This window comes from Rosa chinensis, chromosome 3 (genome assembly GCF_002994745.2).
Source record: "Rosa chinensis cultivar Old Blush chromosome 3, RchiOBHm-V2, whole genome shotgun sequence".
In the NCBI taxonomy this organism is placed as follows: domain Eukaryota; kingdom Viridiplantae; phylum Streptophyta; class Magnoliopsida; order Rosales; family Rosaceae; genus Rosa; species Rosa chinensis.
The window spans coordinates 48,409,916-48,435,690 of NC_037090.1; the positions used below are offsets into that span (position 1 = coordinate 48,409,916).

General features: G+C 41.7%; 1 protein-coding gene across 1 annotated transcript; it reads left to right on the forward strand.

The window, feature by feature from the left end:
- Positions 1-18,519: 18,519 nt before the first annotated feature.
- Positions 18,520-19,707, forward strand: LOC112194678. Its single transcript, XM_024334895.1, has 4 exons — positions 18,520-18,680; positions 18,768-18,825; positions 18,914-19,051; positions 19,309-19,707. Exons 1-4 carry the CDS (start codon positions 18,520-18,522, stop codon positions 19,705-19,707), a joined length of 756 nt encoding a protein of 251 aa, XP_024190663.1.
- Positions 19,708-25,775: the final 6,068 nt, after the last annotated feature.

The window sequence follows — 25,775 nt, forward strand, 5'->3', positions numbered from 1 at the left end:
CATTATCTTAAAGGTTCCAAGTCAGAACCGAGAGATATCCGACGGTCGGATTCTCGTAATTCGATAATCGAAACCCTAAACTTCAAAACTTCATAGTTAATTCCAAGCTTCTCCAAACTTCACATACAAGTTCTACAACATTTCTATATTTTAATGGGCTAAAAACTGGAATTAAAACACTGCCCTACACGGCTCCACGTGCCACCAACAGTGGCAGCGCGTGGGCCCCACGCGCCGGCGGCCGCCACCTCCTATGTCTACCAAATTTTGACAACAGCACCTACTCAACACACTGATCATTTTTCTCAACTACAACACATCCCAATTTTACCTTTAAACAGTCGAATCCGGCCGGTGAAGAAAAACCCAAAAAACTCAAGAACCCTAGGATCGGGTTTTGATCAATTCTCCCTCTGCACTGCAAATCGTGGCTCAAGGCTAGAGGGAAAATGATCCTTGGCAAAAACAGCACCTTCGACGCCGGTTTGGTGGCCGGAGACAGCCAGAATCGGAAGAATTGCCGGAAAACCCCAATCTGCTACAGTTTGCTTCTCGCCGTCGATTCTCGCTTCTCCGGCCAAATTGCCGTGACCCACGGGTACTAGCGTGAAGAGGGGGAGTAGGCGCGCCGGTGATGATCTGTGACTCGTCCCCAGGTGGCCGGACGGCGAGGAATCGAAAGGAGGAAGATAGAGGCCGAAAAGGAAAGAGGGAGAGCTCGGGGGAAAGAGAGAGAAAGGGTGGGTTTCCGGATTTGGAAACCTACCACAGTAAAATTCCAATATATATATAAATTTATCATGAACAGTAACTTTCACATTTTAGGCCATAACTTTCACATACGAACTCCAATTTTTACGTACTACATATGCACGCGCTCGGTTTAACGTCCTCTACAACTTTCATGAAGAACATTTTCTCAAATTTTGACCCGACCAAAGAGTCAACTTTTAGGGTCACTAAAAGTATCGAAACAAAGTAAAGAGTGAGAATAGTTGTCGTTTACCGTCCAAATGACTAGTAAACGGGTAATTTAAGATACGGGACGTGACACTTTCCATATCAGACATCTTCCCCCCATTTTTAGAATTTTTGTTTTTAGACAGTTTGTCACCTTTGGTCATAGGAGCATCACCTGATGCACAAGACTCCATCCCAAATCTCTTTAATACTTTTGTGATGTAATTGTGTTGAGATAAGCCTAATAAGCCTTGTGCCCTGTCTCTCCTAATCTCAATTCCTAAAACATAGGATGCCTCACCCAAATCTTTCATGTCAAAATTTTTAGACAGAAAAGCTTTAGTATCTTTAAGCAATTTAATGTTAGTGCTAGCTAAAAGAATATCATCCACATACAGTATAAGGAAAATAAAATTATTTCCAACTGTCTTAATATATACACATTCATCTAAAATATTTTCTGAAAAGCCAAAAGATGAAATCATTGAATCAAACTTCTTATACCATTGTCTAGAAACCTGCTTAAGTCCATAAATTGATCTTTTCAATTTGCATACATGATCTTCTTTTCCTATTTTCACAAAACCTTCAAGTTGTTTCATATATATGACCTCATCTAATTCTCTATTCAAAAAAGCTGTTTTCACATCCATTTGATGCAGCTTCATGTTATAATGAGCTACTAGAGCCATTATAATTCTAAATGATTCTTTAGTTGAAATTGGAGAGAATGTTTTTGTATAGTCTATGCCTTCCTTTTGTGTGAAACCCTTAGCTACTAGCCTGGCTTTATGCCTTTCTATATTGCCATTTGCATCTCTCTTTGTCTTAAATACCCACTTGCAGCCTATTGGATTTTGATTTGTGTTTGGTTTGACTAGTTCCCATACTGAATTTTGCTTCATTGACTCGATCTCAGCCTTCATGGCCTTCTGCCATTCTTCAACTTCATGGCTCTCAACAGCTTGCTTGAAGCTTGAAGAATCATTATCTTCACCTAGGATATCAGTTTCTTGCAGGTATACTACAAAATCACTATCTTCTCCATACACTGGTCTTCTCTCTCTTTGAGATCTCCTAGGCTGAGGTGGAATTTGTTCTTCTGCAGGGTTATTCTCTAAATGGACATCATTCATAGGTTCATCTACATGAGGTTCTAAGGCTACTGGTTCTTCTAAAACTTGATTTTGGCTTTGAGTTTCTGTGTCTGCATTATCTGCATTATTTGACTGAATTAAAGGCAAGATATTCTGTAAATTTTATTTTCAGTAATTTCTTCTAACTCTAAAGACAAGTCTTCAAAATTAGTATTACTGTAACCTTCATCCAAAAATTTTGCTTGATGAGTTTCAAAAGTTCTGGTAAAATTTTGAGCTACATAGAACCTATAGCCTTTAGATTTCTCACAGTAGCCAATAAACTGGCAACTGACTATTTTGGATTCAAGCTTCTGTGTCTGTGCATTTGTAACTTTGCCTCAACCTTGCATCCCCACACATGGCAGTGATGCAAGCTAGGTTGCCTTCCACACCACAACTCAAATGGTGTCATGTCACTACTACAAAAAGTTAATCACACAACACTAATCACACAACAGAACAGAAATCATCTGTTGTGTGTTTAAGTAAGCTTTATTGCACAACGGTACTTGTTATATTCTATTGTGTGAATGTCAACAAAGTGATAACTTTTTTATCAGAACTACATTGCACAACGGAATTAAGTAATGTCTGTCGTCTGAGTCTTAAAAAAATTCGCGGCAGATTTCCCTCCACTTTGGAGCCTTGGTTGCCTCTTGAAATCTGAAATTTGTGCTACTTGATACAACGGTGCTTTATATTTCCGTTGTGTGATTGAAAACTGGATGCCAAATTTTGAGGAAGCTTGATTGAATGTCTTCCACAAGGTAAACCTAGTGCAAGCTGTAGAAATTAGACAATAGAAGTTATACTTATCTGTTGTGTGAAAGTGGGAACATATAGGCGGCAATATTTTGAGCCAAATTGCTGTATGCGACAGATTTCCCTCCATGTTTTGACATTTTGATACTCTTACAACAGTTTGTTAGGTTTCTGTTGTGTGAGCAAGTTTAGAATTTGTTGGAAGTTTAATTGTGCCTCCCACCCAGCCCAAGCCACATCGTGTCGAAAGAAAAATGAAAAAATTCTCTCGAGCTCTCACAGTCGTGAAACCCCCGTCTCTCCAGCCCCCCCCCCCCCCACGAAACCCCTCTCTCTCGGTCTCTCGATCCACTTTCTCTCTTCTCCGCGCCTCCAAATCCAAATCCTCTTCTGCAATGGAAGAGATGCAGAAGACTCTTCAGTTTCTCCGATTCTAGGTCTAGCTTCTTTGTTCGACCGATCAAGTACTCGCCGAAGCCTGGAATGAGTTGCGTGGACGTTGACCTAGGTCCGGAGATTCGAATTTCACGAGTGTTCTTCTCCGACGATTTGTCGAATCGGAAGCACGTGGATTTGGGGGGACGGAGTACAAAGGAGAGGGATGAAGGATACGGCCGCCAAACCGCGCTGCCGTATCTTCTCCACTGCAGTGAAGGAGGACCATGTCTGCTCTCAAAGCCCGAAGCTCCCTCGTCGCTACTCTTGCCACCCAAGCCTCCTCCGTCTCCCAGGAACATAAATGTTCAAATCCCTTTCACACAATCTAAAATTTTCCTTGATTTTCAAGTTTAATTGGTTCCGATTTGGTTTTAACATTTGGTGTTTTCTTCTTCTTGTTGCAGTTTTACTTGATTTGGCCAAGTACGTCTTCCCCAAGCAGTTCGAGGCTCAGACTCTCGAGGAAGCTCTCATGTCAGGTATTGTTTTGGGTTGATTCCGATTCCGATTTCGATTCCATCTTGTAACTAACCCCAAAATAAACCGACTAATAATCCCAAAACCAGCTCCCTCTCTCTCTCTCTCTCTCTCTATATATATATATATATATATATATATCAAACCTGAGTCTGCGTTTCTGCTTCGCCTAGTCTTCGATCATCGTCTCAGTCTTCTTTCTTCAACGCTACCGTAACCATGGTACACTGTTTTTCTCTCTTACAGCCGTTAGCGTTGGGCTTGTTTTGGTTTAGTGATATAATTGGGAGAATGGAAGGCCTGAATAGTGAAAATCTTTTAATCTAACATCTGAATCTGAATCTGATTGTATAATGAATGTGATAATTTGTGATCAAAAGATCTTTCTAACCTACGTTTTCATCCTGGTAATTTTGTATAAGTAGTGATAAGGGGCCTGTTTATCTAAGCATCAGGTCCTGTTCATCCATTCACTTGAAATACTTGAAATTCAGAAAGGAGGTTCTATGAATGGTAAAATTATGCAAGTATGTAGTGGTTAAGTTTCTCTTTTGTTTAAAGCTATTAACAAATTAAGTTGATTGCTTGAGATGAGATTGATAGTGAAATGCAAGAAAATGATAATATTTGGTTATGAATTGAAATGCAGAAAGGCTTGCAAGCAAACTCTTATGTGGAGGGAATAGGGAGGTCAGGTTTTTTTAGTTCTGATGATTAGAGTCCACTACAAGATGATCCCCAACCGTCAGTATTCTTTGTGCTATATTGAATAAAATTTCCAGTCCACCTTTGGGTAGTTTGGAACTGACTGTCTTCATTTAATACAGCTTATAAACTACAGAGGAATTCTTCACACTATCTTGTACTTTACTGCTTAGATTTAATCTAAAAGCGTTTACAATGGCATTGGGATTTTCAAGCTGACGACTGGATATATGCTTTGGTAAGCTGCACAGATCATAACTTTAGTTTTTTGGTTAGTAATTATGGCAAGAATTGGTGTGGAAGTACATTTTGCGAGTTAAATTTGAAATTGCAAGTGACTTATCTTCTGAAGATGTATTCAAGTCTATTTCTTCATACATATTCCTCTATATAAACAACCGCTTATTATATTATATTAAGATTGTTGACTTTCGAATACTCTATGCATTATTAGATAGTGAGGAAATAAAAAACAGATAGTTAGAGATAAACATTTAAGATTTTGCAATTGCAAACATTGGTAATTTCAACTGTACATGCTTGATCAATTGCAAATATTAGTATATTCTTATCCATGTCAAACTGAAGTCATTTGCATTTTTCTATTACAATCCAATCAATTTCAAGGGATGTCATCATAAGATCATTCAACTGTAGTCCAGCTAGAGAAATTGAACCATCTGCAAAACAGCATTATATGTCAGAGGTTTATCTAACAATGAGAATGCACCATCAAGAAAACTCTGCACACATTGATGGACTGATGAGGTTCTTACTAAAGCAAGGCATTTTGCTTCACGTATCTCAGGTAGTTTCTCATTATTTGACCTTTGTAATCTTTTGGAGGGGCTTGATTATTCGCTTGCTTGCTAGTTTGCGCAACTATAACTTTGGCACATACATTATTTTCTTAATGACTTAATCTTTTCGAGGTATAAAGAGAAGTTAATAAAGAGTGGACGTGTCCCTGAATTCCATTCCATGGAAACACTGGGGATGACCCTAAATGACTTGTAAACATTGAACAGGTAAACTCCTGACATATGTAAAACTTGAAGATTAGCAGTTAGTTCAAAGCTCCATATATATTGCTTTTAACTTCTGGGTCCGTTGAATGTACTAAGGTCGTTGCCTAGTAAAGCAGACAAGGCATATCTTCTAGTGTCTGGACTTAAATCATTTGTATTTCAGGAAGCTATGGGGGTTTGTGATCATGAGCCGTCACGCGCGGAAGTTTGACACCAGATTGTTTCGTTGGTTATATATTTGTACCTAGGTTGTGCTTTTGTCAGTTAAACTGGTTCAACTTGCCTTCATCATGTATACTTGTACTGCTATATCACTCTCTTTTTCTCCTTTTGTAGGTAGGAAAATATTTAAAGCAACTAAATAGTGGTGAAATTGATACTTACATCATTCATCATCAGGATTGTGATGATATTGTTTGTGGCTAGTACCCAAGACTGTTCTGTTATGCCATCTAGAAAGTAAGAACAAATGGTCTCATTTTTGTGATGCTATTATTTTGTTATTCAATTTGCACTAGTGCATATACTACTTTTTATCTATACATTATATTTTGGATTGCACAAACATGTTATATCTACTAGAGAATACATAATCAAATTCTGTCTGAAGAATGATAGCACTGCAATAATATTGCTTTAATATTACCATCTGTCTCCCTATGCTTGTTTTCTATTAGTTTAGTTTTTATTTGTCAACATCCTATGCTCTTTTGTGATTTGGAATCCTGCATGTGATTTGGAGCATGACTTTGATGATAAATATAAAATAAAAGTTGTTCAATGGTTTTCCTATACCTTTATGGATTGCTTTCTCATTCATTTTAATTCCCGTAGTAGATTTGAAGGAACATAGGTTCTGCCATAGGTTCCTTAAAAAGGTTGAACTTGCTAAGTCTGACCTTAGCTTGCTTTCATATGGAATCACTTAAAGACAGGAAAATGCATTTATGACAAATTTGTCCTGGCTTTTCTCCATTACGATTTAGTATCTTATCTCCCTCTCTCAGAACAATAGCATACAGACTGTTGTGAAATAGACTTGAATAAAGGAATTACAGTAAAATTCTTTTTGAATACGCAGCTTTTATTTAGTATCAGAACAATGGATTTTCTGTACTTTTCGAACTTTGCTTGAACTTCCTTGCAAACTTTTGGAATTTCTGCTTCTGCTTTGTTATTTTTTCGTCTTCGTCTTCTTTTTTTGTTTTTTAATCTCAAATTTTCTGATTAAAATTGTTTCTGGGTCCTGTATTTGATAACTCAAGGATTGCATGCTTCAAAATTTAATACTTGATCATAGAGAGTGAGATTTTGAGTAATAGCAGATATAAAATTGATTATGTTGTTTTTCATATTGGGTTGTGATAGATTTTGCTTGCGGCTTTTGCTTCCTACTACTGTTCCTATTTCAAGTGATTTATCTGTCAGAAGATTTGTGTTCCAGGTGTGAGTTATTTCTTTTCTTGGATGTTAAACAACAATAGCTTAGGCTGTTGAACATGAAAACATCTTTGTTTAGGTACTTCTCATAAATCATAATGGTCTCTCATTTTTAACAGTGCATAATGGGTTGTGCTTTTCTCTTGAGCAGTGATGGTGTAGCTTCATTGGTGCTAGTGAGTGGGGAAAATGCACTTGAACTTGGGTTACATGCTCTTGTTCTTCATTCCTCTGGAAAACCAACCCCTTTGGTACTGTATCATGCTCTTCTGCTGCAATATGTGTTAACTCGTGAAGCTTCACAATAAGCTTGGAGGTGATGCAAATGAGAGTATATATAGTGCACAGGATGCTTGATAAAATAGCACAAGAAGGTTTTGTTGAAGCGAAAAGATATTATATCAGCTTTTGATTCATGTGTAGCTAGCTAGGAATGCTTTCTTGTTTGGTTCATTACCTAGTCACTTGAATGTATGGATGTTTGAAAAATGGTAATGGAATGATATGGATTTGAGTACTTTTTATGTGGTAATTACTGTCCAATATTTAGTCTTACAACACAATGCAAATCAATGTGTTGTCTGACTGTAAACGAGTTCAAAATTGAGGCTTTTCCTACAACAGTCACTGGTTTGTTACCCAATTTGATTACAATATTCACACCACAGCTAATCAAATAGAGTAGTTGTGTGAACTAACAACCAACAAAAAAATAAACAAAGTTCTGTTGTGTGAGATTCATAACACACAACAGAAACCAAATAGAGTAGTTGTGTGAACTAACAACCAACAACAAAAGAAAACAAAGTTCTGTTGTGTGAGATTCATAACGCACAACAGAAATGAAATCATCTCCGTTGTCTGAGTAATCAACAGACAAGGGATATAATTTCACTTCAGTTGTGTGTTATTAATCTCAGACAACAAAGAATGAGTAATATCTGTTGTGTGTTATATATCTCAGACAACAAATAATGAGTAATATCTGTTGTGTGTTATGAATCTCAGACAACAAAGAATGAGTTATATCTGTTGTGTGTTATGAATCTCACACAACAGTGAATTCTTTCTTCTATTGTCTGAATGTACCGACACATCCCCACCCATGCCATGCCAGGCACATGCTTGTGCAGAATTCACACAACGGAAACAGATATTCTGTTGAGCAACGTATTGTCACACAACGGTGATTTCACCGTTATCTGATTTTTCAATCACACAACACTCGTTTAGACCACGGTTAGTTTGGTCATCACACAACAGAAAATCACCGTCGTCTGATGACCTTTTTGTAGTAGTGTCTACTGATTTACTAGGTGATCTATTGCAAATATAATTTGCAGTCTTAAGAGCTTCACCCCATAAAAATATAGGTAGACCTGTAGTGCACATCATACTTCTCACCATGTTTAACAAAGTCCTATTTTTCCTTTCTGCTACTCCATTTTGGGTAGGATTGTAGGGAGTTGTGTACTGAGCCTTAATGCCATTTTCCTTTAAATAAAGTGCAAAAGGACCCTTTTGCTGGCTTGCTTCAGTGTGTTTACCATAGAACTCTCCTCCCCTATCATATCTCACTAACTTAATTTTCTTTTCTAGCTGCAATTCACCTTCAGTTTTATAAATTTTGAATGCATCTAGAGCTTGTAATTTTTCTGACAGTAAATAGATATAACAGTACCTAGAAAAATCGTCTATAAATGTGATGAAGTAAAAATTTCCACAGATAGTTTTGTGTTTAAATGGACCACATATATCTGTATGTATTAGTTCTAATAGGTTTTGACTTCTTAAGGCCTTTTTCTTTCTGAAGTTTGTCAATTTCCTTTTAAAACCCTCAATGCAGTCATTCAAATCTGTATAATTCAATGCAGGTAAAATTTTATTTCTCTCGAGTGTTTTCAGTCTTTCTTTGGATATATGGCCTAATCTTCTATGCCATATATTTGTAGACTTATTATTGAACAATGTTCTCTTTGTACATGTGACAGTGTTATTCTTTATAGTGTTTTGATTATTTTCAATCAACATAATCTCCTGTTGAGCAACAGAACAATTTAATTTCAAATAATTATACATAAACACACCACAGCCAAGATAATTTGAACCCTGAAATAACTTTATTCCACTGAAATCAATAATGAGTTTGCAACCAATCTTAACTAAAAGACCTACTGAAATCAAATTCCTTTTCGAAGAAGGAATGTAATAAACACTATCTAGAAAAATAAAATTTCCTAAGCCTAAATCAATCTTCAGGGTCCCAATGGCCTTAACTGCTACTCTCGAACCATTCCCCACACAGACTTGAACCTCACTATTCTTTGGTGTCCTCCTGTTTGTTAAACCCTGCAAGGAATTTGTAATGTGTATAGGTGAGCCTGAGTCTAACCAGTAAGAGTGAGATGCTACATTAACAAAATTAACTTCTAGAGAAAAGACAGAATTTGGAAAAGACTCACCCCTCTTTATCATCAAGCCTTGAAACCACTGCAATCTCTCTTCATGTGTCCTATTTTCTTGCAAAAATAGCACTTAAACTTAAAAGGTTTCTCAGCTTTATGTTCTGCAGGTTTGCCAGGTACTTTAGTGGTGGTAGTCTTCTTGGCCTTAAGTTAGTTCTTTTTCTTCCATTTAGGCTTCTCAACTAGGTTTACTACAGTAGCTGGTCTGCCTTCTTTTTTGATCCTCTCTTCCTCTACTACACATATAGAAATTAACTTGTTCAGGTCCCAGTTAGACTCTTGGGCATGGTATGAGGTTCTCAGGTTACTGTAGGTGTTAGGCAATGACTGAAGTGCCACATGCACAACCTGAGAGTCTTTAACTCCCATGTCTAAATCCCTCAACCTCGAGTTGAGGTCGATCAGTTCCATAATGTGCTCCCTTACACTTCCTTTTCCTGAAAACTCCAGCTCATTAAATCTTTTGGATAGCCTAGCAGCCTCAGCTTTGTCACTCTCCTAATACTTATCTCCTATGGCTTCTAGGAAATCCATGGCAAGCTCTGGCTCAATGAATGAACCCCTAACAATGTCAGACATGGAGATTCTTATCACATTTTTAGCTTTCCTGTTGCAGCTATACCACTCTTTATAATATTTCCTATCTTCTTCTGTGCTCTCAGTGTCTAGCTCTAATGGCTGTTCCTCAATCAAGCAAAGATCCATATTTTGATGCATAGACAGATAAAATTCAACTTGGTTTCTCCACTTCTTATAATTCCATCCATTAAGCAACTGAATTTGGCCTATAGTTACCACATTTAGACCTAAAACACAGAAAAATAAAGAAAATAAGATTTCTGCAGTAAAACTTTTATCTGTGTGTCAGATTTTAAAAACAAAATCATGTATTTGAATAACATGAACAAAATAAAGCAAAAGACATAAAATTCAAAAGCGGTCATGAGCTTTAAATTTATGCAGATACATGATTTCTTTTCCATAAAACCCCATAGCTGAAATAACATTAAGTAACACCTTTGTGGCATAAAACTCAACATTCTAAAGTTCTTAATTATCATACTGCATTTAACAAAAATCTGTCATTCCATGAATCAGTCTATATCTTTGGACAAGAAAAGCTTCAGGGTATCTCAATAGATGATTGTATTTACATATAATACTATTTTGTATTCAAAATTATACAGTGAACTACTTTTTGGAAGACAAAATATAGGTACAATTTTAAATGCAGAAACACAAGTTCCAGTTTTGTTAAAACTCAAAATCCTTGAAGAGTGATAGTGAAAACTTGCTTTGTGCAAAATGACCAATACAGTCTTTCAAGAATACCAAAACTAGAATTAATAACCACATGCTCAGTATCTGTATGAACTTATTAATTTATGCTATGAAAATAACAATACTGCAGATTTTATGTTGGGAGACATATTTCTAATTGTTAACTAAAAACCATAGCATACTTAAAACAAACAATACTCAATCAAAATCATCACATCATACTATCACAGTAATCATATAATTCTCAATTTCACACTTTACATCACACGATCACAGTAAGGCATTCAACCATATATGCAGAATTCCTTCAATATGCATGATCAAGCATTTCAAATGTGATTATGACAACCCTTTCCATATGCTAAACAGTAATCCATATGACAACCCTTTCCATATGCAAAAATTTAAATACAAGTTCTGGGAATCCCAATGAACATACCTAGGCCTCTGCTACAGCGCTGCAACAATTATTTTATAGCGGAAGCAAAAGAAAACAAGCAGCAAATTTCAACCCTTCCACATGATCCAATCAATTCTAAAGAGAGGTCTTGAATCCCCATAACTGAGAGTTTATCTCAGTAAGCCCTGACTCAATCCAATCCCTAAAGCACAAGTGACCGTTATGTTCTAACGGTAATATTCTTTAAATAATATATAAATTCTGGACTCGGGTTTGGGCCTATTTAATGAATTGGATTAGTACTAAAAACGGGTTAAAAACAATTAAGGCCTACTTTAGTCTAAATAGAAAATATATTTTACTTTTCAGAAAATAGTTTTTACAGTATGGTTTTCTAAAACAAAACAAAACGCATGATATGTGTTTTATGAAATTCCTAAGCTCTGATACCATTTGTTAAACTACATGATGCAATAAAAGAACACATCAACCACAAGATCATATCATACAACAACATATCAAGAACAATTAAAACCAGCTACACAATATCTACATAATCTGCAGAATAGCTTTCATAGTTAAACTAGGACTCCACCTGGATCAATGGCACTTTGGATCCCTGCAGAAACAACTTGACCAAGGTTAGACATCTTGAGCAACTGGAATGAGGATGAATAGCAGCAGAACTAGAGCAAGAAGTCTTCTGTATGTCAACACCAAAAAGCTTCAGAATGGGGCTGAACGATAAGCAAAAACTGGTGGTGAATACAGCAAAACCACGAGTTAGACTCATCCCAGAAGGAGTCTAATGTCGACTGAATGTCTATCACTTAGAGAGGCTTAATTTTATCACAACACTTAATGCTAATCAGGTTAATTAGCTAATGAGTTCCCTACTTCTACTAGGAGATATACATCCAAGTAGATAACCAGAATTAGAGTTATAATCATGTACTTGTTATTTACATAGGATTAAATCAATTGGTTTGATCTCAACGTGATTTAGAAAATGTTAAGTCCACATATTCTACATTTTTTGCCCACACATTGAGCTTGCTTCTACCTATACAAAGCCCAAGTCTTTCCTTCTTTCCTTGTTCACGTCAGAGTTGGGCAGAGAGAAAAGTAACGTCGTTAAGCTCTTCCCTTCCATGTTATCACCATGCATATGGCAACTCCTCCAAGAACATCACTCCAGATATTCAAAAGGGATAGTCCCAAACCAGAGACTGTCGTCCACCCTCCTCTTCTCGCCCTTTCTCTCTTTGCTGGGCACATCAGTGTGTTTTCATGCCTCGAAAATCCTAGTTAGGGACCTCGGATCAAAAACCTTTCTTCAAAAAAGTTGTTAGTCTATGTCTCCTCTATCTAACCTCCAAATTTCAGCTCCATCGGAGTCGATTTGAGACCTATATGCCCCTCGAAGCAGAAGCTGTTCGGAAGCGAGCCTATTCCGGATTTCTGCTTGAATTTCCTCTCTTGCTCTACCCAAATCCCTCACATCTTACTTGAGACTGATACAAACACTTGGTAAGATTCTGGAACCATCAAGTTCCCGTTTCTTTCTTCAATTTTTAGGCTCAATACGTTCAAAACAACTATTCCACATATTGAGAAGTTTCTGTTGCACTCTGCATGTTCGAGATTGAGCGAATTTCTTGACCTGCAACTGGGCTCGATCCAATCAGCTCCCTCAGCTCTCTTTCTTGTTGAAATCCTCAAGAGAAACTCACCTTTTTGATTAGTCTTTGGTGAGTATCATCTTTTCCATAAAACTCTATATATTTTTGGTTGTTATTACGAATCCTTGAAGATTATGAACTTGTCATTGCTGTTGTTGGTATCTTGCTGCCTTCATTTTGATTTCTCATCCATTCTAATGTCTAGGGATTCTGCTAGGTCATGGCTACACCTTGAGTATTAGAATCGTATTTGGTTCAAAGGTTATTTGTTGTTTGTAGCTGTCCAAATATCATGCTTCAATGCATTATGTCATCGAGCTACAGCACCTGCCCATATAGTATTAGAAAGTAACCTGAGCTATAGATCATTAGGAGCATTAGAAATGCCTCTTAAGTGTGTTGGGCTAGCTTCAACTGGCCATATTGGGTACCAAAAGAACTTTGAGCAAAAGAGCAACTTTCTGCAGTTTTTCACTTTTCGGTACATTCTGACCCAGTTGCATTTATTCCAAATCTGATGCTAAACCGCTCATAATTTGGGATCCGTTTCTTCTAGAGAAATATAGTAGACACATAGATGAACATTCTGGATTTTGAATCTCCTCAAAATAATAATTCTAGAATTAGTTATGAATTTTTGAAAAATGTGTACAGAAGCTGGTATTTCTGGAAAGAATTTGCACATTGTTTTACTTTAGCCTTTAAAACCTTTACTCTTTGTTTGGTTTCACTTGAAATTCAATAACCATTTCAATCGTATTGAGTTGGTTGTCAAGCCATCCTTCTTTCAAAATTCCTCAAGAATTTACCTCAAGTATTTTGAACAATTCCGTGACCCTTGACAACTCCTTTAAAACTCTATTTTCAGTTTTCAGCAACTTGTCTTTTAAAAAGTGTTCTTACCCCCTCTTCCTAACAACAACTCCTTATTGGAACCCAAATGGTCTGGTTATTAGTTAGTAATTAGGTTAAGGGAAATGTTTTCTTCGGAGAGTATTGAGAGTGAATAGCTAGCCTAGTTTATCGTTATTAACGTCGCTTATTGATCTAGGCTCGATACTGTGGTGGAATCTTGTGAAGTTGGTGGTTGCTAAAAGGTTTCATTGAGGCCAAGTGCTGCAAGAGAAAGATCGAGTTCCAGGTAGGGGATGCCTTTAACTCTATCTATGCTTTTCTTGCATATACTATGTTTTATATGAGGCCTCTTGCATGTTTTGGAAATTATCTGTTTTTTTAACAACTTGAAATGGTTTGCGTGGATTGGATTGGTGAGTTGGCAATTGATGGGGATGTAAGGAGAGGTCTGTTCCTCCTTGATCCACTGGTGGTGGGCAGTGTGCACCATGCCCTTGATTATTGAATATCCCCCTTTGTCTCTAGCCTTGTGATTATTGAATTCCAGAAAGTGATTGGCTAGATGGACGGTTGTGATGGAAGTGTGAAAGATGATTAATTGCTGTGGGATTGTAATTACGTGGTGACGATCACGTGGAATCGCAAACCGGTTTTTATCTATTACTTTTTCTCAAAACGATAAATCATATTTTTAAACTTTGATATGGGGGCGGGCATGGGCAATGACTGGATGTAGGAGCCTAACCCCTACTTTAGTTTGTTTTGCAGGCTGTTGTTGTCGAAGCTTGGGTACGGAGGATAATCCTTGGAGGCCAAAATGTGTTTTGTTTAAAGTTTGTTTTTATTTGGCTTGTTCGATCTTGTAAAATTTTTGTAACGTTATGTATGGTTGATGATGCGTGTGATTGCTTACCACCAAAGTGGAACCCTAGGGTTAGAACCTCCATTTGAGTTGAGGTCCTAGTGGGCTAGACCTAGAAGACTCACGTAACTTACCATTCAATAAACTTAATGCAAACTTGGGCTAAGAACTAAAAATTGACATAGGTTCTAAAACTCAACACAACACCACCTTCCTTTCCTCTTCCTCGCCTAGTTTGTAATCTTGTGGTTACGAGCCAAGCCCACTATGCGAGCCAAAGAATTTCGGGTTTATAGATATCTTGTTTTCCAATCTAAAGGCCTTGTCTCTTTGAGGAATTCTAGGCCCAAAACACTTACTCCAAGTGTTGCGGGTGTAGGGTTCTTGCGGAGGCAGCGCTGTGGTGATCCGGTCTCCGGGTTGGCACAATGAAGAAATCCATATGCTTCCAAGTCTATCACAAGATGACCTAGGTCAAACCTAGAAATTTATAATCGTGAAGCTAAAGTTCCACTTTTCCACAACACGCATTTCAAGACACAAGAGACATCAATGTGTTACGCTCAACATCACGCATTAATCGCTACGACAACCAGACCTTTCAAATGGTCCCACAATCAAATGATTTCATTTTCCGAAATCAACATCACCACAAAAGAACCAATAACCATTGCTCAAACAACAAAGAAATCCACAACACAACTTTAAACATTTCACAAGGCATCAACTATACTTGTGGGGACTCAAAGTTTGTCGTTCGTACCTTTTCTTTAATTTTTGCCTTTACCTCATACTGGGCCCACAACTTTGCCACGGTCTGTGCACTGTGGAGGAGCTTTGGGTGGCATCACTTGCTTAGGTTCAATTAATTATTACACGAGCATTTAATAGTTGGACTCAAAAGATTATAGAACAAATCGCAACAATTGAGTCCACAAGAGCAATCAGACCAATGTGACTCAACAGAATTATAAGGTAAAGCTCAAGAATCGAGTCCAACAACGATAAACAACAAGCACAATTTGAACAAACCGGACTCATTGAACAAAGCAATGGCAAACACAAGTTCAATTACAAAGACAAGTTGGAACATAAGTCAACCTTTCGAAGAAGGGATAACGATTGTCGGATTAAGGGACCCAAAGGGGAAAACAAACAATAGTTCCGACTACCAACAAGTCGAAGCTTCGGAGAATAACTCTGGAGTCATTGATTTGTCGCAAGTTGTATTCAGTAATTAGCAACTTTCAACCTCGGTAAAGATTAGGGAGATCTGGTGGCCAGTCGGGCCCTAAACCGAATGAAGAGTTGTAATTATTTGAACACACAATAGCAACAATCCTTTCAGGTAAACTCTCTTTTTACCCTCTCACAACCAAGGAGTGAACCGGAATTTCATGGTAAAGAAATTGTTTGGCTCCAAAACCAGTATGGGTGCAAACTGTCTCTTTTGAGAATGTGCGCAGGCGTGCCAGCACCGTGGGGTGAAATCGTCGGAGAATCCCTTGACCTGACTTCTTGATCAAATGTCGTGGACAAGGAGAGCACCAACCTCGTCACCAGGTTCTTCTCTATGCCTTTCGGAAAAGGACTTCTTGCCTTACGGATAAGGGCTTTGGTTGTGATCTCTTCGCGACACCGAATTGATACTCAACGTTGTAGGTTGAGCAGAGCAATCACTGGGAAGTTTGGAGAAAGCACGGGTTTTGCTAAAGCGTGACTTTAGCTTCACTGGGTAGCGAGGGCGTTACCCTTGCTTCGCTGGGTTGCAGGTAGGTTTGCTCTGGAGAGGCTTTGATAATCTATATGATTAGTTGATTTGAGAGTTGTGTGTAATTCGTCCTTGAAACTTGGTATTTATACCTAGGGTTTCGACTGTTCCTTGCCATAGAAGGATTATTGATTGAAGTTTACTATTCAATCTTCGCTACTTGATTCCAATAAGGGCTCGTTTTCCTTATGGATCACGGAATGGGTGAAGCTATAACCCAAACCCAAGTAGGCTTATTTTTGGGCCGCAGGTATCGGCCCACTGTGCTAAATCCCCTAAGGGACCTTGCCAAAAATACTTTTGGGCTCAAACATTGCCCCCCAGGCCCCGAAATCAGGCCTGCGAGAAGTAACTGATTGAAGGGGACTTAAACGACACCCCTGATGACCGAAACGAGCCCATTAAGGAGGGTCGAGTCCATTAGCTTTGCAAAACGTCTTTTCGTCGTATCGTTTCCCTCACAAAATCTCGTATTTAAATCCCGCAGCCACTTTAGACCCGTCACATCAGAAACCCTTCCAGTCTTCTAAACCCAGAAATCTCCTCGTTCCATACACCTTCTTACAGAAACCCAGAAATGGCTCCTCCAAAGAAGATGATCATCGATCAGGAAGAGGACCTTAACGAGAAAGCCGCCCACACTTGGGGAACAAGCGTAGGTGCCTGCTGTTTCATTCACACCATCGTCCAAAGACCTCTGCTTCTCAGACTCCCAAACCAAAATGCAGGATTGGGTCCTTCGCCGCGAGATTCCATCCCGGACGACGCGCTCGCCCTCTACGGCCTGCCCATCAGACCACCCATTCCGGTCCTCAGAAGAACACCTGGAGATTTCACTAGCTGGGGTGCGCATCAACACAGAGCCAAAATAGGGCATTGGCCCGCCACCATCAACACAGCGGAGCTCTTATGGTATCGTGAAGTGCGAGCGCGAGATCTGGCTCGCTGGGACGCGACAAGTATTACTCAGACTATTGATCTCTGTTTTTGCCTTCTGCGCGGTGGCAATCGTTTACCGCTGGCTGCCTTTCTTTGTTTCTGGAACACCCCCACCAACACTTTTGACTTTCGATTCGGCCAAATGAGCATCACTCTGCTAGACATGCTCACGATTACTGGGTTACCCATTGACGGCGAGCCCTATGTGCATGGCCAATTTGACTCTGTCACCTTTACCTCGACAATGGCTCAAACTGGCCGCAGCTCTCATAGCAGTTCCTACATGCGGTAGCTAACCCATTACCACAGGGAACACAACGCGACCGGAGGAATTTCCTTTATGGAGTACTGGTTGTGCAAGTTCATCTTCTGCATCTCCACCAACAAACCCACTAGTCCTTGGACTTCTCTCGCGACGGCCCTCTACAATGGCCACTGTGTAGGGCTCGGACAACCGGTTCTGGGCACCCTTTACCGAACTCTATACCAGGCCACCATGCATCCTTTCGAAACTAACATCTCAGGCTCCTTCTGGATTCTTGATATCTGGATTCAAATTTACTTTCCATTCTTCCGCCGCTACCACCAACTGACACTCTCCTTGGCCGATGGTTCTGCCGCGAGGCAAGATACACATCCCCACCCTATTTCGAGTGTTTTACATATCTGTACCTTCTGCACGAGATGCCCTATCTCGACTTGGTGATCAATAGGAGATTTCCGCCTCTACTAGAACATGGGTTCCTTCCTAGGGATGTTAACTATAGTGATCGCGCGTGCCTGGCTTTTCGCTGCACGATCTCCTGCACAAACATTAGGCTTGAGCTCTACGTGCCCAACCACTTTGCTCGCCAACTTGGGCTGATTTAGTTAGTGACATTCCCTCTCTTTGACGCCTGGAACTATAACACCTCCTGGTGCAGAATTGGTCTCCTAACTGGGCCTCTGCCAGCCCAAAGCATGCTCGTATTGGTCGATCTTCCTCAATGGGCCAACAGATTTGCTCCCGTCGATGAGACCGCCGAAGATTACAATCAATGGTGGAAAGAAGTCTCTGTCAACTATTGGAGACAACGGGATGATGAACTCTTCGCGACCATCTTCCAAGATTTACGGTACCCCTATGATGCTGACACCAAATTGCTTGCTCGCTTCCCTGAAGACGAGGCACGATCTCCACCACCAAAACCAGCTCCGCGTCCTGCTTAAGCTGGCATTGTTATCCGCGAGCCCTCACAAGAGATAACTTACCCTCAGAATTTTTCATTTCCTTCTTTCGCTTTTACCTCCACTCCCTTCCCTGATTCAAATTTTAATGCAGCAGGGACGCGTTCCAACTTCCGGCCATTGTGCAGTGGATGTTCCTCCAGCCACCAGTCAGGCTGCCAAACAGAAAGCTGTAGCCACAGAGCCTGAAGTTGAAGACTCTTCTTCCGATGATGACGACCCACAAACTGTAAGGACTTTCCTCCCAGAGTATGAGATTGCGACATTTTCTCCACAATCTAGCCTAACTCTCTTCTGATCCTGACAACTTGCTGCTGCTTTGGCCCGAAAATGCAGTCACACTGATCCCCGGACCGACCCGTGGGAAGAAGATGAACCACTCGCATTTCGACTGGTACTTCATACTAAATCACAGCACTAAAATTTTCATTTTATCGTTATGTCTGAGCCTATAACTCTCCTTACTTGCAGGTTCGTCACAGTCCTTAAGGCCAATCAGTGAAGGGTCGTCCACTGCTGGCGACGAAGCATCCCCTTCTCGAGCCCAAGCGCTGCCTGATTTAACCAATCCTCCACCTCTTGTCAACACCGCGAATGATTCGCAGCTCCCTCAAGTTCAGGTATAGATTTTGGATGACAGCTCTCCTGATGCTGAAGAAAGAGTGCCACCAACAGAAACCTCTCGCGAGCAGCCCACTGCAAACCCCATCCTGGAGCAAATCACGCCTGACTCGGCCAATCCTCTTAAGGTTGCCCAAGAACAAATGGCAATCGATGCTTCTCACGAGTCACCTATTGAAGAGGTATGTTTATAAATATTTCCGCTCTGGTTCCCGCCTTATCCTTCTTACATTCTAACAACTCTTGTCAAGCCCAGTATGTCGCTCCTAATGATAAAGTGGCAGTAGCTGCCGAGGAAATTGCTATCGAGAACCTTGCTGAACCGGATGGTGGAAACCTAGCTGACAAGGAACCTGCCCCCCAAGTGCCTGAAGAGGAGGCAGAGATACTTCATGAACCTGTGCCGGAGGCAGTTCCTGTCGCGGAGCCTCTTGAGGCTCCTATTGCTGTGGATCCCAACCTACCACCTATGCCTCATTCGAGACTAGAAAGGTTGGCTCCCGTGCTTGAAGTGGTCCCACCTGGAGTGGTTGATGATGCTAGAGAAGGCCTCCGCCACCTCTTGGGTCCTGACATCCTGACACCCGGCGCGCCCATGAGAGTCTTGGAGTACCTGAGGGTACTTCTCAGCGAGGGAGCCATCACTGAGGCTTAGTTCATTGATATCGACTAGTTGCTGCAAGATCTTCCCCAATGGCTTAATGAGAAGGTGGCCGCGACCGCGCAGGCTAGGCAGACCCAGGCACACTATCAGGCTCTTACTCATCAGATGGATAACTCCCTTGACTCTTTAGGTGATCGGGCCAATCTGGTCAGGGAGCTGACGCTCACGAGAAACCATCTCCAGTCCCAAATTTAGGATCTTCAGGCCCAATTGACCACTGTGATGGCCAGGCTTGCCCTTGAGGAGCCTCAACTGGAACAACCCCCAGCCGCTTTCAAGGCACTTGCACAAGAAGTAGCCCAAGCCCGTGTGGCAGCCCAGCAGGCCGCCCAAGCTGCTGCTGACGCGAGCTTTCGCCTGGACGAACACTTTTTCCGCCTAACTTATGCAGGCCTGAAACTTTAGGCCTCTAATATTAGGCCCATTATTTTGTATGAACAATATTAATATAATTTACAATTATCTATTTAGCCCACTTTGCTGGCCCAAATTTCTGTTTTATCTTCATAGATAGCAAAGTGATAACCATTCCGCCTTAACTGTTTAAAGCAGTTTTCAAAGGGATAAACTCGGAATGAGTCAGTTACCTCCTTGGAAACTGCTCTGTCGTCCACGCGTATTCAACTTTGTTCATTTCCGAGATCATAGCATTGAATTCCCTTGATGACTCCATTGATGGCGTTGAATCTACTTCAACTGCCAAGACCAAAGGGCTGAGGCCACTAAAGTTGGCTCCTATAAATACCTGTATTCGTAAGAGTGCAAATACACGCAATCATGATTCCTCCAGAAATTGTCTTGCAAACCCTACTTCTCTTCCTCCTATTCTTGAAATCATCTCCTCTTCTTGCTTTTAGCCTTTATATCCTAGGCTTTATGGCTTAATCTCATTCCCTGGGTAGGCCTTATGACCTAATCTCAGAAACCCGACGTAGGCCTTATGACCTATTCTTGAAATCATCTCCTCTTCTTGCTTTTAGCCTCTATATCCTAGGCCTTATGTCTTTGATCCCAGAAAGTCTGGGAGGGATTCACCGGTTCCAGATAGGTTGAAGAACACGCGGCGCTCCTAACGCGGGGTGCCACATTCTAGAGAGTTTCTCCCTTCAGGTTCCCTCGCGTGGAGCAAAACGAAGAAGGGTGGAAGGCCACTTGAGGCCCTACGCTTTTCTTCGGCACCCTACCTCAAGGGTTTGAAGGACATGCTTCTCTTTTTCCCCTTGAGGGAGTTGAGGCAGCTGGGCCGCGCTTTGCTCTGATGACCATATCCATCTTGGAGGATAACTCACTGGAAGGGTTGCGATGGATTATTTCCTTCCCTCCTCTTCCAGTACCAATGGTAGCAGCGGCGACTCAGATCAGAGGAGGGTGAAGAGAGAAATAGGAAGAGCGATCATTTCACTAACCCCTCCAGAGACAAAGAATCAGAAATCCAGAAATTTTCAAAAGATCTGAGACCCTTACGATTTTCAGCCACTGTTCGCTTTGTAATTTGCATATATGTTTGTACTGCTTTTGGCCGCAAAGCCAGTTTATGAATTCAAGCATATTTCTTCCTTTATTTCAATATCCTTCTACATAATATGGCCTCTGGTATAGGCTTTGTTACATACTTGTAACACTTATTGTCAAAAGAAAAATGTAAAAAAAAAAAAATCAATCCTTGTAAAAAATTACAACGAAGAAAGGGATACATAAGGCCGCTACAGCAAGCTCTTAATGTGTAGAGTGTTGCCCCCTAGTCTTAGTAGGTGAAGCGAAGACAGGAGAATGAGGCCACTGAAAAGGCCGAAAAGGAAGGGAGGACGCAAACCAAGGAAGACTATGGTTGCCCCTCCTGGCCCCCAGAAATAGGAGGCGCTGGTGGATCTTCGAATTCCCAAACACTGGGGTAATACTTCTTCAAGAACCTGCCATTGATGCAGTTGCGGTGGAGGGAGTCGTCCAAATCTTTTAGGTGAAACGCCCCGCGCTCCAAAATTCTGTGAACAATAGAGGGTCCTTCCCAACGCGGAGTCCACTTGCCGCAGCCAGTCAACTTCTCGCCCAATGGCAAAATCGCTTTCCAAACCAGTTCACCTTCTTTGTAACCGCGGCCGCGCGTCCACTTATCGTAGGCACGAACGATGCATTGCTTTTCCATCACTAAGCTATCCAAAGCCTCCAAGCGCTTAGTGCTAAGGTCTTCATGCTCTTGCCATATAGCCTAGACATAATCTTCACCGATCAAGTGATTCTGGTCTTCAACGCGTAGGGACTGAACATTCACTTCCAAAGGGAGAACCGCATCATGGCCAAACATTAACGCGTAAGGGGTGGTGGTAGTAGGGTTCCGCTTAGAAGTACGATAAGCCCATAATGTCTAGTACAATGTTTCGTGCCACTGACGAGGGTTCTCCACAAGCAACTTTTTCAATAGAGTAATGATGATCTTGTTGCTGGCTTCCGCTTAACCATTGGATTGAGCATAATAAGGCGTGCTATGGATAAACTGGATTCCATAATCATTGATGAGCTTCTCTACATCACTGCCCATGAACGGTGCCCCCTGTCAGATACCAAAACCTCTGGGATGCCAAACCTGCAAATAATATTACGGAAAATGAAACGACGAATGGTGGCACCGGAGGCCTCCTTCAAAGGCTCAGCTTCCACCCACTTAGTGAAGAAATCAGTAGCGACGATGATGAACTTGTGCTGGAGTAAAGAATATGGGTGAATCATGCCGATCAAGTCCAAAGCCCAGCCTCGTGCAGGCTAGGGTTTAATGATGGGTTGCATGGGAATATTAGGAATGTGCTGGACTGGTCCATGAGCCTAGCAATCTTGGCATCCTTTCGCTAATGGGATACAATCCTTTAAGATGCTGGGCCAATAGTACCCATGTCTCCTGATAAGCCAACGCATTTTCAGACCCGCTTGATGGGCTCCACACACGCCTTCATGCACTTCTCGCATTAATCTTTTTGCTTCGCGGCCATAGACACACCTGAAATTGATGCCGTCTTCGCCGCATCGACGTAGCTCGTCGCCCCTGAGGAAGTAATTTAAAGCTAGAAAACGGATTTTCCTGTCTGCAGTGGGATCTGGCTGCGTGAGGTAAGCGATTAACGGGATATACCAATCCACATCAATAGGATCAAGAGCCGCCACTGTGGACTCGTCTAGTGGGTCAGGGCGTGCAAGCCAAGAAGGTAGCATGCGTCGCTCAACCTTGAGAATTCGCTCGCGAACTCCATATTTCAAGGTAACGCCTGTAGCCAACTGAGCGAGTTCATTAGCCACAAAGTTGCGCTCGCGAGGCATATGCTCCAAGCCCACGTCTTCAAATTAGGCCAGAAGTTCCAGAGCGCGATCTAAATATGGTGCAAGCAAGTAGCTGGAGCATCTGTACTTCGCGCGAAGCTGATTTATCACGAGTAAAGAATCACCGCATACCTGGATGTCTCTAACTCCCAGTTCGAGTAACACCTCTAGGCCAATAATAAGGGCCTCATATTCTGCTTGGTTGTTGGTCTTGGCAGTTGCCGTGGGCTACTCACGAGAGGTTTCTGTTGGTGGCACTCTTTCTTTAGCATCAGGAGAGCTGTCATCCAAAATCTGCACCTGTACTTGAGGCAGTTGAGAATCATTCGCGGTGTTGACAAGAGGTGGAGGATTGGTTGAATCAGGCCGCGCTTGGGCTTGAGAAGGGGGTGCTTTTTCGCCAACAGTGGATGACCCTTCACCGATTGGCCTTAAGGGCCTGTAACGGACCCAATAGTCGCTGTAGCTCCTTCTTAGTTCGCGGGGGAGATGCGTTGATGACCGCATTTGCCTTATCTTCTAGAACCTCGATTCCTCTCTGATGGACTATAAACCCTAGAAAGTCACCTTCCTGAACTCCGAAAACGCATTTGGCAGGATTCATCTTGAGGTTGTGTAGCCGCATCTGCTCGAAAACCTTTCGGAGATCTACGATATGGTCCCCTCTCTTCTTAGACTTCACGACCACGTCATTAATGTAAACCTCTAAGATCTTCCCAAGTATGTCATGGAATATCAGGTTCATGTCTCGCTGATACGTGGCCCCGGCATTCTTCAGACCAAAAGGCATGACCACATACTTAAAAACTCCCGCGAAGCCTGGACAGCGAAACACGATCTTATGTCTATCTTCTTCCGCGATCAGAATCTGGTGGTATCTTGCAGTTCCAACCATGAAGGATAGCAACTCATGTCCCGCTACTGCGTCTACCAACATATCCGCGACCGGCATGGGATAAACATCTTTAGGTGTAGCCATATTAAGGTCTATGTAATCCACACAGACTCGCATCTTGTCGTTCTTCTTGCGAATAGGCACTATGTTAGATAGCCACTGATTGTATTTGGCCACCCTAATGATGCCTGATTTATGCATTTTCTCGACTTCTTCTTTAACTAGAACCTGAGTCTCCGAATTCATTCTTCGCGGTTCTTGCTTCATAGGCCTCTTGTCAAGGAGTGTTGGCAGCTGATGGCATACCAAGTCTGGTGATAGGCCTGGCATTTCTTCGTATTTTTCCGCGAAGCAGTCTTTGAATTCCAGCAATAATTCGATGAGCCTCTCCTTCTCGCTAGGCTCTAAGTACACACTGATAGCCACTTCCATAGGCTCGTCATTTGTTCTAAGATTGACCTTGTCAGTAAGGTCCCTGACCTTAGGAGATGTGTCGTCCAGTGCCGCTGGGGCGAGCTGAATGTCTTCCTCTTCCTCTTCATGGTCAGAGAGTTCCTCATTAACTATTTTCAAGGTCGTGACTCGATCATAGGCCTCTTTTTCCACCAGATACGAGGATAATCTCTCGTACAAAGAGTGGAAGGCCTCTATTCCTTCCTCTGGAAGGCTGTAATCCATTAATTATTTAAAGGTTTGGGCACAGCGTGGCCAGGCCTTTCCAGGCCTTCCTTCGCGAGCGTGAGCCCCCACTATGCCAATTCAGAGGCCGTCACCCCTATGGGGCGGCCTTTGTCATCGATGCCACTGACCTGTAATGGAGTGATTGGCTCCAAGTAGTACTTGGCATCTGCGTAATTCGCAGAAACGGAGAACGGGCGAGGATTAGCCTTAATCACTTCAGCCCTGCTCGTAGCCCTGTTCCACATAATCAATTCCTGATGAAAAGTTTACGGAACACAATAACTCTGGTGGATCCAGTCTCTGCCTAGAATGGCACTATATGTCGCGTAGCAGTCTATCACAAAGAAAGCATATACCCCCTCTGCAGGGCCAACCTTGATACGCAGGAATATTAGGCCCAATGTCTTCGTTACAGTCCCCGCGAAGTTCTTAAGCGTGAGGGATGTAGACTAAATCCTCTCTTTCTTAATTCCAAGCAAGTGCATAGTCCTTGTAGTAATGACATTAACTGCCGCACTAGTGTCGACCATGATCTTGCTGACTTTGGTACCGCCAAATTCTGTTGTGATATATAGAGGTCTCATGTGTTGGACCATAGCAGGTGTCGGCTTTGTAAAGCTCATGAAGGATTCTCTGGTATTGGCATCCTCTGTTTCCAAGAACATATTCTCTTCCATAGGTGTCGCGGCTGCTGAAGTAATCTGTATAGGCTGTTCGCTGCCTCCTTCAGCTTCCACACACTCCTGTGCGGCGACCGGTAGTGCATACCTCGCGGGAAGGACATAAACTATGTTGCAGGAGGTGTCTAACACTTCTGTCTCGTCCATCTCCTCGTCTAGGTTGAGCTTGGGCTCGTCAACTAGTATGTTAGTGTTGAATTGTTTAGCCAACGAAGCTACTAGCGACTCCTCTATGAGGCCTTTTACTTGGCACTGTTTGTGCGCCTGAGCCGCAACAATCTGCTTTGGTGAGTCCGACCTGTGTTCCTCCGTTGCGTTCTTCTTTTGGGGCGTGACTACCAAACTTTGAACCTTTTTGGGTCTCCACTGTAAAGCATCAACAGTGTTGCCCTTGCATCCTAGTCTGCCAAAAACTGAGGATGTGGTCTCTGACTCTTCGCGAAACAACCTGCTCCTGATATGGGGGCGCCTAATGGGCGAGCTTTCCTTACTGGCAG

Excerpts from the sequence above, each read along its gene's own strand:
- LOC112194678 (XM_024334895.1), top strand. The coding sequence starts at position 18,520 with ATGCAGCAGGGACGCGTTCCAACTTCCGGCCATTGTGCAGTGGATGTT. Across the intron at positions 18,826-18,913 it reads AACCACTCGCATTTCGACTG|TCCTTAAGGCCAATCAGTGA; the intron begins GTACTTCATACT and ends GGTTCGTCACAG. Across the intron at positions 19,052-19,308 it reads CGCAGCTCCCTCAAGTTCAG|TATGTCGCTCCTAATGATAA; the intron begins GTATAGATTTTG and ends TGTCAAGCCCAG.